Source organism: Hippopotamus amphibius, chromosome 13 (genome assembly GCF_030028045.1).
Source record: "Hippopotamus amphibius kiboko isolate mHipAmp2 chromosome 13, mHipAmp2.hap2, whole genome shotgun sequence".
Taxonomy (NCBI): Eukaryota; Metazoa; Chordata; class Mammalia; order Artiodactyla; family Hippopotamidae; genus Hippopotamus; species Hippopotamus amphibius.
In genome coordinates this window covers 47226327-47251757 of record NC_080198.1, presented here as the reverse complement: position 1 = coordinate 47251757, position 25431 = coordinate 47226327, and the positions used below count along the sequence as shown (strand labels likewise).

Genomic DNA, 25431 nt, shown 5'->3' with positions numbered 1-25431 from the left:
CTAGGTTAGTTACCTCTGCAAGATGCCCTGAGATCCTGGTGACTCACTGGACTTTCGGGAGGTATAGAGGGGCCACATGTGCCCAGAGATGAGTTGCCTAATGGAGTTTCAGGCGTCTCACCACCCCCAGCTGGCCATCCTGTCTCCGATGTGTGTGTAAGGGTGGGTGTGGGGGGAGGGGGTTTCTGGGATGACTGGAGACAGGGAGACCAAGTGTCAGGGCAGGTGGCCACCTTAAGTCACTTTCCTTGACCCTTCTACCACTACCCTCTCTAGAGGCGTGGGGAGTGGGGAGGATCAACCCAAGAATGCCAACTTTCCAGCTGTGCTTCAGAGCCAGCCCTGCCCAGTCCCTTCCCCAGAAACACAAACCTAGGCGAGCTTGGGTTGGTAAGGTGTGGCGGCAGCAGAGGGAGTGAGGGAGAGGGGAATGAGAGGCCAGAGAGGTAATGGGGCCCAAGTCCTGCTGGGCTTCTAAGAGCTTCCACTTTCACTCTGGGGGAAATGGGGAGCACTTGGAAGGTTTCAAGTCAAGGAGGGACATGATCTGACTCATGTTTTATTTTTTTAATTTTTATTTTAAAATTTAAAAAAATTTTTTAAATTAAAAAAATTTTTATTGGACTATAGTTGATTTACAGTGTTGTGTTAGTTTCAGGTGTACAGCAAGATGAATCTGCTATACATACACATATATCCACTCAGTTTTAGATTCCTTTCCCATATAGGCCATTACAGAGCATTGAGTAGAGTTCCCTGTGCTATACAGTAGGTCCTTATTAGTTATCTATTTTATATATAGTAGTGTGTATATGTCCATCCCAATCTCCCAATTTATCCCCCACTCCACCCCCACTTTCCCCCAGTAACCATAAGTTTGTTTTTTACATCTGTGATTCTGTTTCTGTTTTGTAAATAAGTTCATTTGTACCATTTTTTACGATTCCTTTCTTAAAGTTTTTTTATTTTTATTTTTTTTCACCGTGCCACACAGTTTGTGGGATCTTAGTTCCCCAACCAGGGATCAAACCAGGCCTCCTGCTGTGGAAGGAGGGAGTCCTAATCACTGGATCACCAGGGAATTCCCTGACTCATGTTTTAAAAGAATCACTCTGGCTGCTGGAAGGGACAGGGCTGAAACAGGGACCCCAAGGAAAGAGTTTTTGCAATAATTCAGGTTGGAGTGGAGGTCATGAGAATTGGGAGGGTTCTGGATACGTTTTGATGGGAGAGCCGGCAGGATTGACCAGTGGGGGCTGTGAAAGAAAAGAGTCAGGGATGACTCTAGGTTTTTGGCTTGGACCACAAGAAGCAGGGGTTCCCAGAAGCTGAAATGGAGAAGGCTAAGGAAGAACAGGTGCTCTGTTGTAGACACATTACATTTGAGGTGCCTTCCGACAGCCAAAGGTGAGATGTCAAACATTGATACAAGATGGATGTATAAGTCTGCAGTTTTAGAGGGAGGTGTGGGCTGGGGCTAAAATCTGGGATATGGTTCAAAGCATGTTGAAAATGGCTGTAAGCCCTCACGTAGTGCTAGTGGGAGTCTACTGTGGGATAATCTTTTGGGGAGGCAATTTGGCAGTATCTCAAATATTAAAATGTACATACGCTTTAGCCAAGCAATTTTAATTGTATATCATCTGTGTATTATGTACAGAAACATTATACGAGGTGAAGTTCACTAGCTGGGACCTGGTTATGATATTTCCATTACAGTGGGCTTCCCTGAATCCCTTAAACAAAAATAAAACAAAATAAAATCAGTCCTTTTTGAATTGCTGTGGGGAAAAAAAAAGCAAATTGTTGGACAATATATATATAATGCATAATATAATATCATTGGCCCTTTTTAAAAATTAAAAGAAACTTTATAGATATTTGCATTTGTATAGGCAGAAAAAATAGCTAGGATATAGAAATAATCCGAGGAAAGACATTGAGAGGAAGATACTTTTTATTTTTTATGTATTATTTGAATTTTTTACCATAATGGTGTATAACTTTTGAAATTTAAAAGTAAAAAAAATTTTTTTTATTGAAGTATATAGTTGATTTACAATGTTATGTTAATTTCTGCCATGCAGCAAATTGATTGTTATACACACATATACATTCTTTTTTATATTCTTTTCCATTATGGTTTATCACAGGATATTGAATATAATTCCCTGTGCTGTACATTAGGACGTTGTTGTTTATCCATCCTATATATAATAGTTTGCATCTGCTAACCCCAACCTCCCAATCCATCCCTCTCCTACCCCCGCCCTTGGCAACCACAGGTCTGTTCTCTATGTCTCAGAGTCTGTTTCTGTTTCATAGATAAGTTCATTTCTCACATTTTAGATTCCACATATAAGTGATATCATATGGTATTTGTCTTTCTCTTTCTGACTTTAAAAATTTAAAAGGCCAAATATGTGTGTGGGAACTCAGAGATAAACAAACACAAATTCTGGTCGGCAGAACAGGTTACAAAATGAAGAAGGCAGCTCAGGAAATTCCCTTTGTGCTGACAAAGTCCTCATAGGTGAGGGGGCTGGCGCCCTTTGTTACTGGTGCAGGGTTGGAAACCATTCATTTATTCAGTTAGTCACAGAGCAAACAGAAAGTGGTTGCTGGGCACAGCAGAATCAGGGATGAATCCAGTTTATCAGGCAGAGAGATACCAGTAGAAGAAGGAGACAAGGGAGGAGACAGGGAAGCACAGAGGAAAGGAGGAAGCAAAGGGAAGAGCACGTGTCATTAAGAGGGACTGGGCAGCAGCAGATACTGCTGAAAAGTCAAGGAAGATGAATGCAGAGGAGGAACTGGAGCTTTGCTGGAGATCTAGGCCTGGACAGAGCCAAGGGGGCTGAAGCCAGAGGGTGGGGGGGGGGTCATAGCAAAAGGGGAGGCCTCTCCCGGCCTGGGCCAGACTCTCTGTGACCTTCTCTGAGGCTGTTTGGAGGCCGGATGGAGAGGCCAAAGTGAGAATCCACTGTCCTCTCATTCCCCAGAGTAGGGAAGGGGGGCAGGGAGTCTGTGCAAGACCACCCGGTTTGGGCAGGCCCACTCCTAACACTAGAGCAACAGAGACCCCCAGGCTGTTCTACTAGCTCCTTCCTGCTAATAGACCAGGGGGGGCCTCACGTGCATGTGAACAATTGAACAAACCAGCCCACTTGCTGAGCTCCCTCCACCTCCACCTCCACCCCACCGGTGCTACCCATTAGTGCACACGCCAGTCAGCCATGGGAGGAAGGCCTTAAAGAAGCAGCCTGCACAGGCCCTGTCAATGGGCTCAGGATGTCTGGGAGGCACGGGGCATGTCACGTTGACCTTGTGGCCTCCTCACTCTGGAGAGGGTGCAGCTCCAGGAGAGTCAGAGCAGGATCCTCTCAAGTACACAATCTAGAACAGAGGCCCTGGCTTCCCAGCTCTGAGGACAGAACAGATACTGGAAAGGAGAGGTGAGGGAGCCAGGCCCAAGCAGAGAAGCGGAAGTGGCCCCAGCGAACATCCTGGGCCTCATCTCAGGAAGTGGGTTTCATGCTGTGGGGCACAGACTCACCCCGGCAGTAAAGAGGATGGTTGTACCACCTGTGAGCAGAAGCTATGCTGTGTCGAGGACGGCAGTCACTGTGATGTCAAGCTGCTGCCCTGCACAAGTGCAGGCCTCTCCCCATCTCCGTGGATGATCTCATCACCCACTGATTGCACACACAGGATATGTGGGAGTCATTCTTGGTCCCTTTTCTCTCTCACTCCCATTTTCCATCAGCAAGTCTTGTCCATTCTACCTTTTAGATCCATCTCCAATCAATTCCTCTCACCTGAATCCCAGCGCCCTTCATCTTTCCTTATCCCTGCAGGAGTTTCCTAATTGAGCTCCCGGATGCCTCTTGCCTCTCCCCCATCTGCTCTCTCACAGCAACCAGAGTGATCTCAGTACAACATACAGTTGACCACTACACACCCAGCTTCAGACCCTTGATGGCCCTCCTACTGGCCTCAGAATAAAGTTTAAATTCCCTAATGTTGCCTACAAACCCATTTAGGATCTGGCCCTTGCCTAGCAGTTTCCTCAACTCCCTGAGTTCCACCCCTGAAAACTTCTTTCACTTTCTCCCATTTGCAGCACTCTTTTCCACCTTTAGCACAATGGTGTCCCTCTGCATGGAGTGCCCTTTTTCCTTCTCTCCTGGCTTACTCCTACTCATTCTTTTCTCTTGTTTTTTTCCACTTAAAATTTGAAGTGTAATTTATATACAGTAAAATTCACCCTTTATGGCATACAGTTCTGTGAGGTTCGACACATCCATGCAGTTTTGTGACCACCACCACAATCAAGACGTAGAACGGTTCCATCACCCCAAGAAATTCCCTCATGCTCCTTTGGAGCCAGACTAGCTCCCATAACCAGCTCCTGATAACCACTGATGTGTTTTCTGGTTTGCATTTTCTATAAATGGATATCCTCTAAATGGAATCATTCATTATGTATATGTAGCCCTTTGAGAGTGGTTTCTTTTACCCAGCATAATGCATTTGACATTCGTCTATGCTGTCGCGTGTATCACTCGTGTGTTTTATCTTTATTGCTGAGGGTATTCTGTGTATAGATGTACCATAATTTATCTTTTCACCAGTAGAAAGGACATTGGTTTTTTTCCAGTTCGGGGAGATTATGAATAAAGATGCTATAAACATTTTCAAACGGGGTTTAGGCATAAACGTTCTCATTTCACTTGGAAAAACACCTAGCTGTGGGACTGGTATATGTGTTACTTTATGAGAAACTGCCAAAATGTTTTTCAAAGCTGCTATACTAGTTTGTTTTCCTGTCGCAATATATGAGAAACTGAGTTGCTCTACATCCTCACCAGCACTCATTTGGTTCCTTCACGTGTTTGTTCATTCATTCAATTTCTTGACATTCTATTACGTGTGTAGTGGTATTGCATTGTAGTTTTAATTTCCACATCCTTGATGACTAATGACGGTGAGTCTACTCATTCTTCTAAATCTCTGCATGGTCTTCACTTCTACCAAAACCCCACTGTACTCGCTTTCACTGTAGACTAAGTTCCTGTCCTTTGTGGTCCCATGACAACCAACGTTTTCTCCACCTTAACCATAACCCAGTAAACTGCGATTGTTTTCCTGTTCCTGCCATGTTCAACACCCTGCGCGCGCGCACACACACACACACACACACACACACACACACACGATTGTGAGCTCCGCATGGGCGGAAGCTGCATCTTCCTTTGGTTATCCCCAGCTCCTAGCACAGACCTGAAACGGAATCTTTACACAATAAGTATTAAATAAACCAATTAATAAGTGCTGAACAAATTACAGAATGGGCAGATGAAAGTAAATGGGAAGAAGCTTTTGCAATCAGACGGGCCTGGCTGTGCCAATTAGCTCTTTCTCTATTGGGCCTCACAGTAAGCTCATCTTAGTAAAGGCGATACTGCTGTGCGAACGTTGATGAGGATGACGACTTGACGGCATCCTCCAACAGACGCAAAGCGGAAGGGGAAGGCCGGAAGTGGAAGCGCGGCTGGGAGTTAGCGGCGTCTCAGTTGCCATGGAGACTGGAAAGCGGCGGCTGCAGTCCGCAGAGTCTGGGTCCTACGCATTCGCGGGGGCAACATGGACGCCATCCCCGCGTCTGGCCCGGAGCCGCAGCCCCAGCCAGTCCACCAGGCTGTCCTCCCTCGCCTACTCCGAGTCCTTCCACCACGGCTTCGGGGGTCGGCCCCGCCGCGTCGCGCCGCTCACGCTCCGGCCGCTCCCGGAGCCGAACCAGCTGCGCCTTCGCCCCACCTCGCTGCGCACCCAAGACATCTCGTACTTGCTCACCGGCGTCTTTCGCAACTTGTATACCGCCGAGGTGATCGGTGAGGAGGTGAGCTCGAGTTTGATCAAGAGCCGCGGCAGCGAGGATGCGCGGCACGAGGAGTTCGTGGACCAGCTGCAGCAGGTAACACGGCGCTGGCGTCCCGCGCGCTCATCGGGGGCGCGGCGGCATCGCGTCTGGGGCCGTGCGGGGGGCCTAGGGCGCGACCCAGCCGCTCGACAAGAGTCAGCCCCTGTCGGGTGTCAGGCACTGTTCCAGGCACTGGGGATGCAGCTGGGAAAGAGCCGACTAAGTCCATGCCGCCGTATATCCGACATGCTAGTGGGAGGACACTACACACGGGCTTAGGCAAATACACACATTCTACGCACATACGGCATTTGTAGCACCTGTCTACGCATTATACACACATTATGTATTGCATATATATAAATGAAACGACGGAGGCTGAAAGCTGAATAGTTGTTCCCTGGAGGTGATAAAGTCGCGTCCGCTTTGGGGTGCCTGCCTTTGGGTCACAAAACACAGTCTTAACTGAGGCATCCATGCCCGGATTTTAGGAAGCATGCCCAGTCTCTGGAAGAGCCGCTCTGCTTTATCTGTAGAAGGAGGAAAGCAGCTGACTTGAGTCCTCTCAGCTGTGGCTGACTGCTGGACATACTGCCCACGACTCCCTTAAAAGAGCCTCAGCTGAGTGCTTTCAAGCAGCTGAGATCAACTCTGAAGGGGCTGACAGCTGGAGGCGCTCAGCTCACTGCGCTCCCTGCAGCTAGGTAGTAAGTGCTTCCTTGAAGGGGGCTCTGGGTGACACACCCTTTGTCTACCAGAGGTGGCATGTTAACTCAGTATTTGGTATTTCAGAGTTTAGAGCGCCGCTCTCTTTACTGTGAAGCCGGTAGTCAGGAGACGAGGTTTGAGACTTGACTCTGTAACTGACTTTACTATGAAAGCTTTTAAGCCATTTCCCTCTGTGGGTCTCAGAGTTCAAATCTGTCTGGTTAGACCAGATGGCCTATGCAGTTCTGCGACTCTTCTGTGCTTCACAGGAAGCCCTGATGGTGGGGTAGGATTCAGTTAAGCTGTGTGATCTCACCATATTTCTGTGCATCTGATCACCCACCTGCCAGATTCGGGAGCTCTATAAGCAGCGGCTGGATGAGGTTGAAATGTTGGAGAGACATATCATTCAGGCCCGTGCACGGGCCCTTGCGGAGGAGCGGGCCATGCACCAGGCCAAAGCACAGGTCCTTGAGCCATTCGTCAAGATGCCTCCAGGTATGTATGTTGAGCTCCTCAGCGCCTTTCACCATGACTGCCCAGTTGTTAATATATTACTGTATTGGCTTCATGACCCCTCTAGTCTTGTTCTGAACCTTTGGAGAGTCGCAGATATGTTGTTTCATTACCACAAAAGACTCCAGTGTGTGTGTCTCCAGAACAGGGACACTCACCTGTATAATCAGCACACAACCCCCTAAGCCAGGAAATCAGCATTGATGCTGTGTTAACCTCCACTTCATAGATGGCATGCAGATTTCACCTGCTGTCCCACAGTGTCCCTTTCTCCTCTTTGGCCTAGGATCCTGTCCAGGAAGTCATGTTGCATGTCATTGTCATGTCTCATTTTGAGAATTTTCATTTAGCACAATTCCTTGAACTCTTCCTGTCTTTCGTGTTCTTGACCATTGGATTTTCCCCCAATTTTTAAACATTGTGGTAAAATACACATAACATAAAATTTACCCTCTTAACCATTTTTAAGCATACAGCTCAGTGGTGTTAAATACATTCATGATCTTGTGCAAACATTGTCACCAGCTATCTCCATAACTCTTTTCATCTCGTAAAACTGAAACTCTATGCCCATGAAACAATTTCCCATTACCCGCCTCACTCCAGCTCTTGACAACCCCCATTCTACTTTCTGTCTCTATAATTTTGACTACTCAAAGTACCTTATGTAAGTGAAATCATGCAATATTTGTCTTTTTGCAACTGGCTTATTTCACTTAGCATAGTGTCCTCAAGGTTCATCGATGTTGTAGCAGGTATCAGAATTTCCTTCCTTTATAGGCTGAATAATATTCCATTATATGTAGGTACCACATTTTACTTACCCATTAGGTGATGAACTCTTGGGTTGCTTCCAGGTGTTAGCTGTTCTGAATAGTGCTGCTCTGAACGTGGTTGTTCAAATCTCTTTTTGAGACCCTGCTTTCAATTCTTTGGGTTTATACCCAGAAGTGGACTTGCTAGATCATATAGTAGTTCTATTTTTAATTTTTTGAGGAACCACCATACTGTTCTCCATTTTTACATTCCCACCAACAGTGCTCGAGGATTCCCATTTCTCTACATCCTCACCGACACTATTTCCTGGGTTTTTTGGTGTGTGTTTTTTATTTTTTGAGTGTAGCCATCCCGACAGGTGTGAGGTGATAGCTCACTATGGTTTTGATTTGCATTTCCCTGATTATTAGTGATGTTGAGTGTCTTTTCATATGCTTATTTGCCATTTGTGTATCTTCTTTGGAGAAATGTCTATTCAAGCCCATTTAAAAAAATTGTATTGGACTATAGTTGATTTACACTGTTGTGTTAGTTTCAGGTGTACAGCAAAATGAATCTGTTATACATATATTGATACATGTATTCACTCTTTTGTAGATTCTTTTCCCATACAGGCCATTACAAAGTGTTGAGTAGAGTTCCCTGTGCTATACAGTAGGTCCTCATTATCTATTTTATATATAGTAGTGTGTATCTGTCAATCGCAATCTCCCAGTTTATCCCTTACCACCACCCCTTACCCCCTGGTAACCATAAGTTTATTTTCTACATCTGTAACTCTCTATATTTTTAGGTAAGTTTGTAGTCTTTTTTTGAGATTCCACAAATAAGCGATATTGCATGATACTTGTCTTTCTCTGTGTGACTTACTTCACTCCGTATGACAATCTCTAGGTATATCCATATTGCTGCAAATGGCATTATTTTGTCCTTTTCATGGCTAAGTAATATTCCGTTCATTGTATCTACTTACCACATCTTCTTTATTCATTCCTGTTAATGAACATTTAGGTTGCTTCCATGTCCTGACTATTGTAAATAGTGCTGCAGTGAACACTGGGGTGCACATATCTTTTCGAATCATGGTGTTCTCTGGGTATACGCCCAGGAGTGGGATTGCTGGGTCATATGGTAGCTCTGTTTTTAGTTTTTTAAGGAATCTCCATACTGTTCTCCATAGTGGCTGTACCAGTTTACATTCACACCAACAGTGTAGGAGGGTTCCCTTTTCTCTACACTCTCTCCATAATTTATTGTTTGTAGATTTTTTGATGATGGCCATTCTGACCAGTATGAGGCAACACCTCATTATAGTTTTGATGTGCACTTCTCTAATAGTTAGTTATGTTGAGCACCATTTCATGTGCTTTTTAACCATCTCTATGTTTTCTTTGGAGAAATGTCTGTTTAGATCTTCCACCCATTTTTTTTTTTTTTTTTTTTTTGATATTGAGCTGCATGAGCCATTTGTATATTTTGGAGATTAATCCCTTGTTGGTTACTTCACTTGTAAATATTTTCTCCCATTCTGAGGGTTGTCTTTTCATTTTGTTCATGGTTTCCTTTGCTGTGCAAAAGCTTTTAAGTTTAACTGGGTCCCATTTGTTTCTTTTTGTTTTTATTTTCATTACTCTAGGAGGTGGATTGAAAAAGATCTTGCTGCAATTTATGTCACAGAGTGTTCTGTGTTTTCCTCTGAGAGTTTTATAGTTTCTGGCCTTATATTTAGGTCTTTAATCCATTTTGAGTTTATTTTTGTGTATGGTGTTACGGTATGTTCTAATTTCATTCTTTTACACGTAGCTGTCCAGTTTTCCCAGAACCACTTACTGAAGAGACTTTTTTCCATTGTATATTCTTGCCTCCTTTGTCATAGATTAGGTGACCATAGGTGCATGAATTTATCTCTGGATTTTCTGTGCTGTTCCATTGATCTGTATTTCTTTTTTTGCCAGTACCATGCTGTTGTGATGACTGCAGCTTTGGAATATAGTCTGAGGTCAGGGAGCCTTATTTCTCCAGCTCCATGTTTCTTTCTCAAGATTACGTTGGCTATTCATGGTCTTTTGTGTTTCCATACAAATTGTAAAATTTTTTGTTCTAATTCTGTGAAAAATGCCACTGATAATTTGATAGGGATTGCATTGAATCTGTAGATTGCTTTGGGTAGTATAGTCATTTTCGCAATGTTGATTCTTCCAATACAAGAACATGGTACATCTCTCCATCTGTTTGTGTCATCTTTTATTTCTTTCCTTAGTATCTAATAGTTTTCTGAGTATAGTTCTTTTGCTTCCTTAGGTAGGTTTATTCCTAGGTATTTTATTCTTTTTGTTGTGGTGGTAAATGGGGTCATTCATGCCCATTTTTAATGGATTGTTTTGTTGTTGTTGCGTTTTAGGAATTCTCTATATATCCTGATTATTAATCCCTTGTCAGGTTATGATTTGCAAATATTTTCTCTCGTTCTGTGGGTTGCATTTTTACTCTCTTGGTGGTGTCTTTTGATGCACAATTTTTAATTTTCATGAGGTCCAATTTGTCTGTTTTTGTTGCCTCTGCTTTTGATGTCATATCCAAGAAATCATTGCCAAATACAATGTTTTGGCCCTGTGTTTTCTCCTAAGAGTTTTACTGTTTTAGGTCTTGCATTTAGGTCTTTGGTTAATTTTGAGTTAATTTTTGTATATTGTGTTACAAGAGGGTCCAACTTCATTCTTTTGCATGAAGATATCCAATTTTCCTAGCATTGCTTGTTGAAAAACTGTCCTTTTCCTATTGAATGGTCTTGACACCATTGTGAAAAGTTACTTGACCATATGTAGGAGGGTTTATTTGTGGGCTTTCTATTCTGTTCCATTGATCTCTATGTCCATCTTTATGCCAGTACCACATTGTTCTTATTACTGTAGCTTTCTTATAAGCTTTGAAATCAGGAATTGTGAATCCTCTAGTTTTGTTCTTTTTCAAGATTATTTTGGCTGTTGGGTGTTCTTTGAGATTCCATAATGAATTTTAGAATAGGTTTTACTATTTCTGTAACAAAAAACATCATTGGGATTTTGATAGAGATTTCATTGAATATGTATATTGATTTGGGTAGTATTGACATTTTAACGATAATAAGTCTTCTAATCCATGAACGTGGAATGTGTTTTCATTTATTTATGTCTTTCATTTTTTTCAGCAATGCTTTGTACTTTTTATCATACAAGTGTTTGATCTCCTTGGTTAACTCTCAAGTATTTTATTCTTTTTGATGCTATTATAAGTGGGATTGTTTTCAGATTGTTCATGTTTAGTGTATAGAAATGCATCTGATTTTTGTGTGTTGTCTTTATGTCCCGCTTTGCTGAATTCACTTTTTAGTTCTAACAGGATTTTTTGTGTGTGAAATCCTTAGGATTTTCTATATGTAAGATTATATCATCCACAAACAGTAATAATTTTACTTCTTCCATTCCAGTTTGGATACCTTTTATTTCTTTTTCTTGCCTAATTGCTCTGATTAAAACTTCCAGTACTGTGTTGACTAGAAATGGTGAAAGCATGCATTCTTGCCTTGTTCCTGATCTTAGAGGAAAAAGCTTTAAGTCTTTCACCACTGAGTATGATGTTTGCTGTGGTTTTTCATCTATGATTTTCATTATGTTGAAAGAGTTTCCTTTTATTCTAGTTTTTCAGTGTTTTTTAATCATGAAAGGGTACTGCATTTTTTCAGAAATTTTTCTGCATTAGTTGAGATGGTCATGTGATTCCCCACCCCCCCCCTTCATTCTGTTAATGTGGTGTATTACATCAATTTTTGTACATTGAACCATCCTTGCGTTATAGGAATAGATCTCACTTGGTCATAGTGAACTATCCTTTCAATATGCTGCTGAATTCAATTTGCTAGTATTTCGTGAGGATTTTAGTTCTCTTTTCTTGTAGTGTCTTTGTCTGGCTTTGTGTCAGGGTAATGCTGACCTCTTGAATGAGATAAGTGTTCCCTCTTCAGTTTTTTGTGAAAATTTTGAGGATTGGTATTCTTTAAATATTTGGTTGAACTCACCAGTGAAGCCATTGGGTTCAGGGCTCTTCTTTGTTGGGAAATTTTTGTTTTACTGTTGATTCAGTCCCTTTACTAGTTATAAGTCAACTCAGATTTTCTGTTTTTTCATGATTTAGCCTTGGTAGGCTTAGTGTTTCTAGGAATTTGTCCATTTTATCTAGGTTAGCCAGTGCGTTAGTGTGCAATTGTTCCTGGTATTCACTTATAATCCTTTTTATTTCTGTAGAATCAGTAGTAATATCCCCACTTTCATCTCTGATTTTAGTCTTTTGAGTCTTCTCTCTTTTTTATTAGTGGATCTAGTTGAAGGTTTGTCAATTTTGTTGATCTTTTCAAAGAACCAACTTTTGGGTTCATTGATTTTCTCTATTGTTTTTCTGTTCTCTACTTTGTTAATCTGTGCTCTTACCTTTATTATTTCCTTCCTTCTTTCTGGTAGCTGGAGGTTTAGTTTGTTATTTTTCTAGTTCCTTAAGTCCTAAAGTGAGGTTATTGATCTAAGATCTTTCTTGTTTTATGGAAATGTTTATAGCTATAAAATTCCCCCTTAGTTCACTTCTGTGGTCCCATAAGTTCTGGTATGTTGTGTTTTCATTTTCATTTGTCTCTAAATATTTTCTAATTTTCTTTGTGATTTCTTCTTTTAGTCTATGTTTAAAAGTGTGTTGCTTAATTTCTGCAATTTAGTGAATTTTCCAGTTTTCCTTCTGTTACTGATTTCTAAGTTCATCCCATTTTGGTTGGAGAATATATGTTGTATGATATCTGTCTCTTTAAGTCTATTGAGACTTAATTTATGGCCTAACATATGGTCTGGGAAATGTCTCATGTGCACTCAAGAAGAACGTGTATGCTGCTCTTGTTCAGCCGAGTGTTCTATATGTGTCCATTAGATCTAGTTGGTCTGTTGGGTTGTCTTCTTTTTCCTCACTTATCTTTTGTCTGGTTGTTCTCTCTATTATCACAAATGGGTATTGAAGTCACCAACTATTATTTCAGAACTGTCTATTTATCCCTTCAGATCTGTCACTGTTTGCTTCATTATTTTGATGGTCTGCTATTAGCTATGTAAATGTTTATACTTATTGAATATTTTATTGATGTATAATGTCCTTCCTTGTTTCTTGTAAACTTTTTTTTTTTTTTAATATTTGTTTATTTAGTTGCGCTGAGTCTTAGTTGTGGCAGGTGGGCTCCTTGGTTACAGCTCACTGACCCCTTAGTTGCAGCATGTGGACTCCTTAGTTGTGGCAGGTGGGCTTCTTAGTTTCAGCCTGCTGGCTCCTTAATTGCAGCACACAGGCTCTTTAGTTGTGGCATGTGTGAACTCTTAGTTGTGGCATGCATGTGGAATCTAGTTCCCTCACCGGGGACTGAACCCGGGCCCCCTGCATTGGAGCATGGAGTCTTAACCACTGCACCACCAGGGAAGTCCCTCTTGTGACCTTTTGTGATTTAAAGTCTACTTTGTCTGATATTTGTATAGCCACTTCTGTTCTCTTCTGGTTACTATTTGCATGGAATATCTTTTATCTTTTCACTTTGAATCTATTTGAGTCTTTGGATCTAAAGTGAGCTTCTTGTAGACAGCATCTAGTTGGATCATGTATTTTTTGTAAAGTCTCTTTTTTAAAATTTATTTATTTATTTATTTATTTATTTATTGGGTTGGGTCTTTGTTGCTGCACATGGGCTTTCTCTAGTTGCAGCGAGTCAGGGATACTCTTCGTTGTGGTGCGCAGGTTCCTTATTATGGTGATCTCGTTGTGGAGCTTGGGCTCTAGGCACGTTGGCTTCAGTAGTTGCAGCACATGAGCTCAATAAATTGTGGCTCATGGGCTCTAGAGCACAGGCTCAATAGTTGTGGTGCATGGGCCCAGCCACCCCACGGCATGTGGTATCTTCCTGGGGCAGGGATCGAACCCATGTCCCCCACATTGGCCGGCGGACTCTCAACCACTGTGCCACCTAGGAAGTCCAGAACGTGTATTTTCATCTATTCTGCCAATCTCTTTTGACTGGAGAGTTTAATCCATGTGCATTTAAAGTCATTATTATTGATAAGGAGGAATTTTTGTCATTTTGCTATTTTTTCCCTATATGCCTTGTATCTTTTATCCCTCACCTCCTGCATTACTGTCTTCTTTTGTATTTAATCAGTTTTGTGGTGAAATGTTTTATTTCCTTTCTCATTTCCTTTTGAGTATATCCTATAGCTGTTTTTTTTTTTTTGTGGTTATCATAGGGATGACATTTAACAACCAAAAATCATAATACTCTAATTTGAATTTATACGAGCTTAACTTCAATAACATACAAAACTCTTGTTTCTTTACATCTCCATCCCCACCCCTTTTGGTTGTTAATGTCACAAAATTATGTCATTTATATATTGTGTGTCCAGAAATACCAACTAATGCATTAGTCTCTTAAATTATGTAGAAAACAAGATGGGGAGTTATAAACCAAAGTTACTATAATACTAGCTTTTATAATAATACAGTTTAATATAATACTAACTTTTTATAATACTAGCTTTTATTTTTACCTTTAGTTTTTTTTTTTCCTTTAAATGTATGTTAGTCTCTTAAATCATGTAGAAAACTTTTATGATTGTCCATGTATTTCCTTTATTGAGATCTTTATTTCTCCATGTGTCTTGGAGTTACTGTCTAGTGTCCTTTTATTTCATGTTGCAGGACTCCCTTGAGCATTGCAGGGCAAGGCTAGTGGTAACAAACACCCTCAGCTTTTGTTTATCAGGAAATGTCTTAATTTCTCCCTCACTTTTTTGGAGGACAGTTTTACTGGATATAGGATTCTTGGTTAACAGTTCTTCCCTTTAGCACTTTGAATATATTGGCCCACTGCCTTCTGGCTTCCAACATTTCTGATGATAAATCTGCTGATAACCTTATAGAGGATCCCTTGTATGTGACAAGTCACTTCTCTCTTGCTACTTTCAAGATTCTTTGTCTTTCAAATGTTTGATTATAACATATATCAGTATGAGTCTCTTGGAGTTCATCTTATAGTTCATTGAGCTTCTTGGATGTTTATTTTCATGTATTTCATCAAATGTGCGATGTTGTCAGCCATCATTTCTTCAGATGTTCTCTCTGCCCCTTTTTCTCTCTTCTCCTTCTAAGACTCCCACAGTGTGTGTTGGTCACTTGCTAGTGTCCCTCAAGTTCCTTAAGCTCTCTTTACTTCAATCTTTTTTCCCTTCTGTTCCACAGACTCGATGATTTCTATTTTTATATCTTCAAGTTCACTGATTTTCTCTTCTGCCTGTTCAGATCTGCTTTTGAATCCCTTTGATGGTGAATGTTTCATTTCAGTTAGTGTCCTTTTCAGCTCTAACATTTCTTTTTAGTTTCTTTATAGGTTTTCTGTCACTTTATTGATATTTACATTTTTTGGTACATCATTTTCTTGACATTCTCCACATGTTCTTTTAGTTCTGTGAGCATCTTTAAGACAGTTGTTCTGAAGCCTTTGTCTAGTATATTTGCAATAAGGTCTTTTTCAAGGACAGTTTCTGTTGATTTAATTTTTTTCTTTGAATGAGCCATACTTTCTCATTTCTTTGTATGTTTTTGATTTTTGTTGTTGTTAGAAACTGGACATTGAATCTAATAGTTTATAACTCTGGAAATCAGATTCTGTCCCTTCCCCAGAGCTTGCTGTTTTTTTGTAATTATTTTTGTTTTTGTTTTTTAATTATTGTAGGCTTTCTGTGCTGAGGGTCAGCCTGAGATGTAATCTTAAGGTCTTCTAGGTCTTTTCTGAACCCTTCTCTGGGAATATGTGGTCATGTTCTCATTTTCCCTTGATCTGCAGTTGTTTTTGTTTTTGTTGTTGTTGTTAATATTATTATATATTTATTTTATTTTTGGCTGCATTGAGTCTTCGCTGCTGCGTGTGGGCTTTCTCTAGTTGCTGCGAGTGGGGGCTACTTTTCATAGTGGTGCACAGGCTTCTCATTGCGGTGGCTTCTCTTGCTGTGGAGCACAGGCTCTAGGTGCATGGGCTTCAGTAGTTGCAGCATATGGGCTCAGTAGTTGTGGCTCGTGGGCTCTAGAGCTCAGGCTCAGTAGTTGTGGCACATGAGCTTAGTTGCTCCGCAGCCTGTGGGATCTTCCTGGGCCAGGAACTGGACCTGTGTTCCCTGCATTGGCAGGCGGATTCTTAACCACTCTGCAGTTGTTGTTGTTGTTGTTGTTGTTGTTTAACTTTTTATTTTTTTATTTTTTACGATAAACTGCATATATTTAGAGTGTACAATTTGGTATCCCAGTCTCCCAATTCATTCCCCCCCAACCCTCCCCGCTTTCCCCACTTGCTGTCCATATGTTTGTTCTCTACATCTGTGTCTCTATTTCTGCCTTGCAAACTGGTTGATCTGTACCATTTTTCTATAGTCCACATATATGTGTTAATATACAATATTTGTTTTTCTCTTTCTGACTCACTTCACTCTGTATGACAGTCTCTAGGTCCATCCATGTCTCTAAAAATGTCCCAGTTTCATTGCTTTTTACAGCTGAGTAATATTCCATTGTATGTATGTACCACATCTTCTTTATCCATTCATCTGTTGATGGACATTTAGGTTGTTTCCATGTCCTGGCTATTGTAAATAGTGCTGCAATGAACATTGGAGTGCATGTGTCTTTTTGCATTATGGTGTTCTCTGGGTATATGCCCAGTAGTGGGATTGCTGTGTCATATGGTAGTTCTATTTTTAGATTTTCTGCAGTTGTTTTTGAATGTCTTAGTCTTTAATATCTGGCTTCCAAAGGGGGAAAAAAGAAAGATGAAAGGTGGGGTAGGGCCAGCTCTTTAAATTCTCTGCAAGTCGGCAGGGGTTGAGGCTTTCGATTAACACTGCAGCCAAAGAGGAAGGTAATGTTGTGCCCCTTTGTTGAGCCAAGCTGTCCCCCAGCTTTATTAATCTTCAAGCAAGTTCCCTACCAGCCACTTTCCTGAAAATGCTGGCAACAAAGCTGCTCTCAGCCCCTTGATCAACCAGCCAAGCCGTTCACCACCACTGTCCAGAACGCCATGTATACTCAACCTCAGGCCACTCCTGACACGCAAAGTGAATGACTGGGTGTGATGCTCAAGGCTCTAGCCCAGGAAGGATTTCCCTCCATGGTGTCCTTTAGGGCCACCTCTGAATAAGACTGTGATACAGCAGCAGCCACTTACAGCTAACCCCAGTGTATCATGCTGACCCATCTCTGGACCAGACTGAGGTACTGTTTTTAACTTTGATTTACAGTGGATTTAGAACATGCACCTAAGTAAATAGAATAGTATATGAACTCCCATATATCCCTAACTGAGGCTTAACCATAGCCATTTCTGTCCCCTTCATCCCCCCCATTATATTTTTTTAATGTATTTAATTTATTTATTTATTGGCTGCGTTGGGTGTTCATTGCTGCACACAGGCTTTCTCTAGTTGCAGTGAGTAGGGGCTACTGTTCATTGTGGTGCACGGGCTCCTCATTGCAGTGGCTTTTCTTGTTGCGGAGCATGGGCTCTAGGCAAGCAGGCTTCAGTAGTTGTGGAGCATGGGCTCACTAGTTGTGGCTCGCAGGCTCTAGAGCACAGGCTCAGTAGATATGGTGCACGGACTTTAGTTGCTCCTCGGCTTGTGGGATCTTCCTGGGGCAGGGATTGAACCTGTGTCCCCTTCATCGGCAGGTGGATTCTCAGCCACTGTGCCACCAGGGAAGCCCCCCCCCATGATATTTTAAACAAGTTGCATACATTATATAATTTCACTGTAAATATTTTAGTATGTATCACTAAAAGATAAGAAATGCTTTTGAAAAATAATGACATTATTATTACACTTGAAAATAGCAATAATACCTTAATATCAAATATCCAGGAAGTGTTCAAAATCAGACCTGAGTTTTTGTTCTTCTGTCAGTTGGTCTTGGAAACTTTCCCATGAGGCCATAGATATGAGTTGAGGGAAAAGCACAGGAGCAGAGGACATAGACAGCCTGGACCACCAGTTAATGTAATCAGCATGTGTCTTTTGGATCTGCTCAGGCCTAATCCTAAATATGCCATGTCCCCATTGTACACTGGATTGCTGCTGTGTCCTCCCAATCTTATTACTCGCTGGATCTGATGATACCCAGTCAAGATGAGAGGTGTGGACAAATAGGCACTCAATGTCCCGTAGTCAGTGCTGAGTCTGTGCTCAAGCCCTATAGCCCATTTTTCATATGATGAGTCATTCTCTTTCACAATAGGCAGGGCTTTGCTCCAGAACCCTGAGTCTGTATTATAGATCTCCTATTGGGTCTTTTTAGAGTCTCTCTACAATATTGTGATCCACCGTAGATAACTTTGGATTCATTGCATTTTTTTGTGTCATGTGGCTTTAACGGCAGGATGGCTTCAACCATAGCCTGTGTGGGCCGTAGAGCTCTCTCTTGCTTTGAACCCCACTCAAAACTGATAGCCTTTCAGGTCACCTAATAAATGGTTTGGAGCAATATTCCCATGTGTGGAATAGGCTGCCTCCAAAACCTACAGAGTTCTGCCAGTTGTCCCTCTTCTTAGTGGTAGGGGATACAAAATGCAACTGTTTGTCCTTTACTTTAGAAGAGATATTCTGACATCCCTCAGATTATTGGATCCCTAAAAATTTCTTCAGTGTGTCAGTGCTGGAGAACAGAGGGAATGAAAAGCTCCCACCAAACTAAGAAGGCATCTTGAGACCAAAAAACGAGGCAGGCAGCTCCATCATCAGTGGATGGGACTGGGGTCCTGCGGGCCGTGGTCGAGAAGCATTCGCAGCTGCACTGCATGCCGCAGAGGCGCCATGGGAAGAGTTCTATAGTCATCCTAGGGTACGGGGGTAGGTACTTAGAAACAGGACGTGCATTCCTAAGTTGAGATTTGTGAATGGGGTAACTAGTCTTGTAGGCACCGAGAATACTTCAGGGACGTATTTTTCATTGTTTGGGGACTAACAGAGCATAGTGGCGACCTGGGCCTAATGATCATTAGGCATTAACTACATTAACTACAAAGCCCTTGATGACAGAGACGTGATTCACTGCACAGTACCATCCTGGGTAGGGTCATCAAAAGGAGAGGATAAACTGTAAGGGCCCAAGATGGCATCAGTCATGCTAACAGCCGCACCGTCAGGAGCCTGAATCTTCTAGTCTTACTAAACTACTTACCACTTCATGATCATCAAGTCCAATTAGTAAGTCATCAGTATAGTGGACTGGCATGGTGTTGGGCAGAGTGTCAAGACAGTCGAGTTCCCCGCAGACTCTGTTGGCTAGAGAGCCGGAGAGTTAGCATGCTCCTGTGGTGAGGCAGTGATTGTGTGCTGCCGTCCTTCTATAAAGGCAAATTGCTTTTAACCATCCTTACCAAGGAGGATGGAGAACACACTTGCCAGACCAACAGTCACACATCAGTGCTAGAAGCTGGCCAGTAAAGATACCACATTCAGTATGGCAGCTATGATCGGGGCTACCATGTGGTTAAATTTATGGTAACCCATTATCATCTACTCCATTTGGCTTCTGCAGGAGCCAGACAAATGAATCGAATAGTATATGAACCCTTATGCATTCATCACTTAATCCCGACAAAACTACCATCCCTGTATCCTTTAAGTATTTGATGAGGTGCTTATCTCTGCAGGGGGAGAGGGTTGCTTCTGCTGACCTGGAGTATTCAGATGGACCTGGAGGTTCAGAATTCTCAGGTTCGTGCACCCAAATGTCTCACTCCAGGTCTTTGAGTCTTACTCTTTTCCCATCAGGGTCCTGACTTTGATATTGGAGACTTGTTGATGCTGTGCAGTCTCCTTTGCTCTTCTGCTACCCTCAATTAGACCCTGTCTACCCTGCACCTTAGATGAGCATCTCCTAACATTGCCAAAGAGGCTCTCTGGCTTTCATGATATGTGTTGAGTTGTTAGTTGGGTAACCTGAGCCTATAATTTTCTTTTCTGAAGGCTTCCAAAGCAGTTAAAAGCCATCCAATCCTTGTAATTACCATTGCTCCCATGCCATTCAGGGGTAATAGCTCTCACAAGTGCCAGCACTTCACCTTTTACCACATCCCAGTTCACCACAGGTGAGAGTCTTAGTTACTGGATGCTATCATACGCCAGGAATTAACAGCCGTGGAGTCCTTTCTGCCACCTGACTAAAGAGTGATCCAGGGGCTTCCCTGGTGGTGCAGTGGTTAAGAATCCACCTGCCAATGTGGGGGACACGGGTTTGAGCCCTGCTCCAGGAAGATCCCACATGCCACGGAGCAACTAAGCCTGTGCACCACAACTATTGAGCCTGTGCTTTAGAGCCTGTGAGCCACAACTGTTGAGTCCACGTGCTGCAACTACTGAAGCCCACGTGCCTAGAGAAGCCACGGCAATGAGGAACCCGTGCACCATAACGAAGAGTAGCCCCTGCTCCCTGCAACTAGAGAAGGCCCATGTGCAGCAGCAAAGACCCAACACAGCCGATAAATAATGAATAAATAAATAAATTTATTAAAAAAAAAAAAAAGTGATCCAGCTCCAAAATCCCATCCTGACAGTCTTCATTCTAGCCTGGAACCAGTTGTTTTAGCCAGTTTCTCCCAAAAGCAAAGCCTGAATTGAATGTTCTCATGCAGGTAGTTTATTTGGGAATGTGATCCAGAGAGAAGGTATGCAGGACAAGGGGAGTGGAACCGGGAAGAAGAGAAAGAGGACAGAAAGGTGTGTCAGGCGGTTGGCCGGCGCTACAGGGGACTCATGTTCAGTCCCACAGGGCCTTCTGAGGAGCCTCTTGAAATGGATCTCAGAACCACTAACCACGGGCAAGTGAAAAGGGGACATGTATCTCTTGGCTCCTGACCCCTGTTGGACAGGAGTGCCCCACCATCGTTAACTCGCTGTCTTACTCAGTCCGGGATGCTATAACAAAGTACCATAGTGATCACTTTGTGATGTAAAAAAAAATTGAAGCACTGTGTTGTACACCTGAAACTAATATAGGAAGTCAATTATACTTCAGTAAACAAACAAAATTCCCTGGAGGTCACTTCAGCAGGAGGAGGAGGGGCTTCACACAATGGGGGTGGTGCCTCTTGGCCTCCACCTCTGTGGTCAGAAGCAGTCATGGGCAATCAGCTCAGATCCCAGGTATTTGGAGGACAGGGTTCTTTTGGCTCACCCAGGCTCTCACAGACTGCGTGCAGGTTGCCCCAGAAACACGTGCACAGTTGCCAGACCTGAGACTGAGAGTGAGGGGTAGGTAGCTGCTACCGTGCTAAGAGCTGAAGTTCACTGCAACTTCCTGTCCAAGCCTTTTCGTGGAAGTTAGAAGTCTTCAGTAGATGCCAAATTACAGAATAGTTCTGTTAGACTGATTCTGCCAGTGCAGCTTTCGCCTCGGTGGGGAGCCAGGGTCCTGGTGCTCTGTACTCCGCAGCTTCCCAGAATCCTCTCCCTCGACAGGCCTTTCACTCTGCAGGGTGGTTCTGAGGGTTCCCCGTGACCACACTCAGACTTGTGCTGCAGAGCAGCACCACACAGATACTGCTGCGCTCCTCTCACTGCAGCACCTCAGGAGGTATGGGTGACGTCCGCCTTGATGACCCGGTCAGGTCGGTGTCTCTACATTAAATTTTCCATGTCAGATTATAGTTGATTAGTATTTTGTGGAAAGGTATTCTCAGATTTGACCAGTATCTTTTTTCCTCTTCAAAGCTCCATCAGCGCTCACTAAAAACTCTTTTCTAAGTCAGCCACCTCTCTGGTGATACTTCCTTAATTTATTTGTTAAAGAAATTGGGTCATTTTTCCTATACACTTGTCCATAGTCTTGATTCTGCTGATTTCAACATTGTGGTGTCATTTAACCTGTTCTTATGATCCCTGTATTCCTTGCAATTCAGTAGTTTGTTGTAGAGACATCATGAGGTTTATGTTCAATTTTGGGGGGAGAAGGGGAAAGGCCAGTTAATAGATGGTGCTGTGTGCTCTTCTCAGGAGGTACATGATGTCTGATGTCTCTGTTTTCATGATATTGCCAGTCTTTGCCCAGATCTATTGTTTCATTAGGGTTATAAATTACAATGAAATGCTAATGGTATTGAAATACTTCTATAAAGAGAAACTCTTCAGCAACTACTTTGATTACTCCAAGATAGGAGCAGAATTAACTCTTTCCCCTTCTCTGCCAGCTTTTTTTTTTAATAAATTTATTTATTTATTTGTTTTATTTATTTATTGGCTGTGTTGGGTCTTCGTTGCTGCACACAGGCTTTCTCTAGTTGCTGTGGGCAGGGGCTACTCTTCATTGTGGTGCACAGGCTCCTCATTGTAGTGGCTTCTCTTGTTGTGGAGCACGGGCCCCAGGTGCGTGGGCTTCAATAGTTGTGGCACATGGGCTCAGTAGTTGTGGCTCACGGGCTCTAGAGCACAGGCTCATTAGTTGTGGCGCATGGGCTTAGTTTCTCTGTGGCATGTGGACTCTTCCCAGGGCAGGGCTCGAACCCGTGTCCCCTGCATCCGCAGGCAGATTCTTTACCACTGCGCCACCTAGGAAGTCCTCTCTGCCAGCTTTTAAAATACTGAGTTGGTCTCCCTAGCGTCTGCCAATGATGATTAATGAGGTTTGGTTGGTTGGTTTTTAATATCATTATGAACTCATGGGTTTCATAACTACAGTTATATTTATTATCCTTATTAATGCTCAGATTATCCCATCTTTGGCCAATTGGAGTATTTTCAGGTTGACTCTTTTGACACACCATTGGTTGTCTGTGATAACTTCCTTACTTTCTGGAATAGTCAGATGTTCCAGGTTCATCTTGTGTATTTATTGCCCCAGACCTGGAATCTGCTATTTCTCCAAGAAGCCCTGGTTCCTTTATTCCCCCCAAAGACTTTGATCTATCCTCCTGCTTCCCTGAAAAGCATCATTTTCCAGGGAAGTAGGGACAGTGCTTTTAGGGTTGGGAGACCCGGCATATCTGTGGCCTGGAGGGAGGCATAAGAGAGGTTAGAGTGGCTTAGGAAAGCATTACACTTATAGGATCCTGCTGGGGGCCAGATGATGGTAAGACGCTTTGCCTATGTTATTCCACTGAATCCTTCCAAAAACCCTGCTAGGTAGGTTTCCTCTCTGTTTTACAGGTATAGGAGCTGAGAGAGGAACTCAAATAACTTCCTTAAATTCCCACAGCTCAGAAGGGCAGGGACCCAGATTTGAACTTGTGTCTGCTGGCAAAGCCCATCTCATCTCTTCTCTCAAGAGGAGGAGGCTCTGAGTGTGAGGCCCTGTCCCGTGTCAGGTCTGCCCCCTCTGAGGCTCAGCCCCATTAGACAGTGAACACTCAGCGCAGAGTCCATAGCTCCTCCTGTCCACCCTCCTCTGCAGCAGAGTTGTGTAGCCGCCAGGCCCCTCCCTCGGTTGTGGATTCAGGCAGAGATTATTGGTAGCAGATTCTCAGGAAGATTTATTGGTTGCCTGATACCTGCTGAGTCCCTGGAGTCAGATACTGTCCGTCTGTGGTGGGATTCTTTTGGCTAGAGATCAGGGGAGATTGAGTAATTATTTGTTTTTAATGAAAATGGAATAAAACATTGAGAACTGGGAAACAAATATCAGCCAAGACAGTTTCCCAATGACCTTCATTTTATTCTTTTACCCAAGATAAAATATTAAGTTATAATCAGACATTATCCGCCCTGGTTTCTCAGCCTTCTGCTGGCAATGTTTCTCTTTTTTATTTCAAAAGTAGCAGAAGTAGAGACCTTAATCCAGTTCCCTGGACACCCCTCTGGTCCCTGCTTCTCAGGGCAGGGCAGGGTGATCCAAGAACTGCTTTTATAACTTAGATGATTGATGTTGAGGACGTTCCCCTGAAACCTTTGTTATTTGAAGCACAGAAGCAGCCTTCCTCTGTTTGCTAATACAAACATCACAAGTTGGAAAACATGCGTAAATTGTCTAGACAGAGGGAGAAAGATCAGAATTCAGCAGAATGTCCTGTGCTTTTGTTCCCTCGCCTTGCCAGTATCCTATCTGCATTATCTTTTGGGGAAGGGAGCAGCCCACCCCTTGCAGAGCTGTGCTCAGGAGCAGGGTCCGTCTAGGAAGCCCACCCTTCCCAGGTGGAAGAAGAGGGTCACAAGGCCGGCGCGGGGTGCCCGAGGCTCACCTGGCCCACAGACCAGGCCTGATGTGGAGAGAAACTTCCCAAAGACCTGATAGGAAACTGCACTCCGGCCACTCCCGCAGACACAGCCCCTAACTGCCTATGCCCTGGGGGAGGACCACGGGGGAATGGTGTCAGAAGATAGAGGATACATCTCCTTGCAGCATGGCCTTTGCCCCCTTTCTGGAAGCTTTATCTTTTAATATTTCCAATAGGCCATCACCAGAGTCCTTGGGAACTGGGCTAGACTGTGTCCATGTGACATTGCTGCCCCTCCCTGGTGAGGTCTCTGTATTGCAGAGGAGGGGCCAGGGATCCGCGTTTTCCCAGAATGGACCTTTCACATGTGGTTCCTTCCGGGATAGGTCACTGTGGAAAGGCTCTTGGTGAATTTTGGAAGAGGAGGCCTCTGTTCTCCAGAAGCATTAGTAGGCAGATGACTAAGCAGCTCTAAGTTTCATAGCAGAGTCTAGATCACATCCCGATGATAGGGGCAGAGTCAGGGGATAAAGTAGGTGATTAAATAGTTAATCCCACTGGAGTATTGTAAGTAGAAAAAAGTGTGGGACACCCTTGTAAGCTAATGATTACTGGAGAAGGCAGGTTTGCTTCACCACAAAACCAAGCAGGCTTGCTCAGCAACAAAACCATGCGGCACAAGCACGAGACATGCCCCCAAACAATAAAACAGTGGTGGCCCGAGACCCACATCCTGCCCAGGGAGCTCAGTAAGCTAATGACCCCTAGGACATGCTCTCTGCACACATGAAAAAAAACAATAATTTATGGAAAGGTGCTCATTGTACAGAGACCTGAAATAATTTTTACAGTCCTGGCTTGACCATGTAGGGATGAAAACTCCCCTGCCCAGCCTGGAGGAGGAGCTGATGATGGAAGCATGACGTCAACTCAAGAAAGACAGAGAAGATCCTTTCCCCCTCCCCACTCTCCCTTTGATCACAAAACTGTATCCCACTAAGTTCTCGGGGAGGGACCCTCTTGCCCGCCCACTTGTAAGCCTCACAAGCGTCCTATTCTAATAAATCACTTCTTATCTATCACTTTGCCTCTCGCTGAATTCTTTCTGCACTGAGACATAAAGGACCGGGCTCCTTGGAGCCCCCCAAAACCACACCTATCCGTTTCAGCTGGTGACCGTGGCAGAACAGTGGTAAGATAAGAAGGTTTGGGGTCGGGTCCTAGTAAAGGCTGTGGGATGCCACGGGCCAGGAGTTCCAGGGAG

The 25431-nt window shown here is 43.2% G+C and overlaps 1 protein-coding gene across 7 annotated transcripts in view; it reads left to right on the top strand.

Moving 5' to 3' along the window:
* The first annotated feature begins 5455 nt into the window (after positions 1-5455).
* Positions 5456-25431, top strand: part of DLEC1 (DLEC1 cilia and flagella associated protein) — a 97204-nt gene continuing 77228 nt past the window's right edge. For all 7 annotated transcript variants that reach the window (XR_009048692.1, XM_057704779.1, XM_057704780.1 and 4 more), the window contains exons 1-2: positions 5456-5977; positions 6982-7129. Coding sequence is in view for 6 of the 7 variants with exons in the window: in XM_057704779.1 (XP_057560762.1) it covers positions 5582-5977; positions 6982-7129 (544 nt within the window). In the remaining variant the exon portion in view is untranslated. The remainder of the gene's footprint in view (positions 5978-6981; positions 7130-25431) is intronic.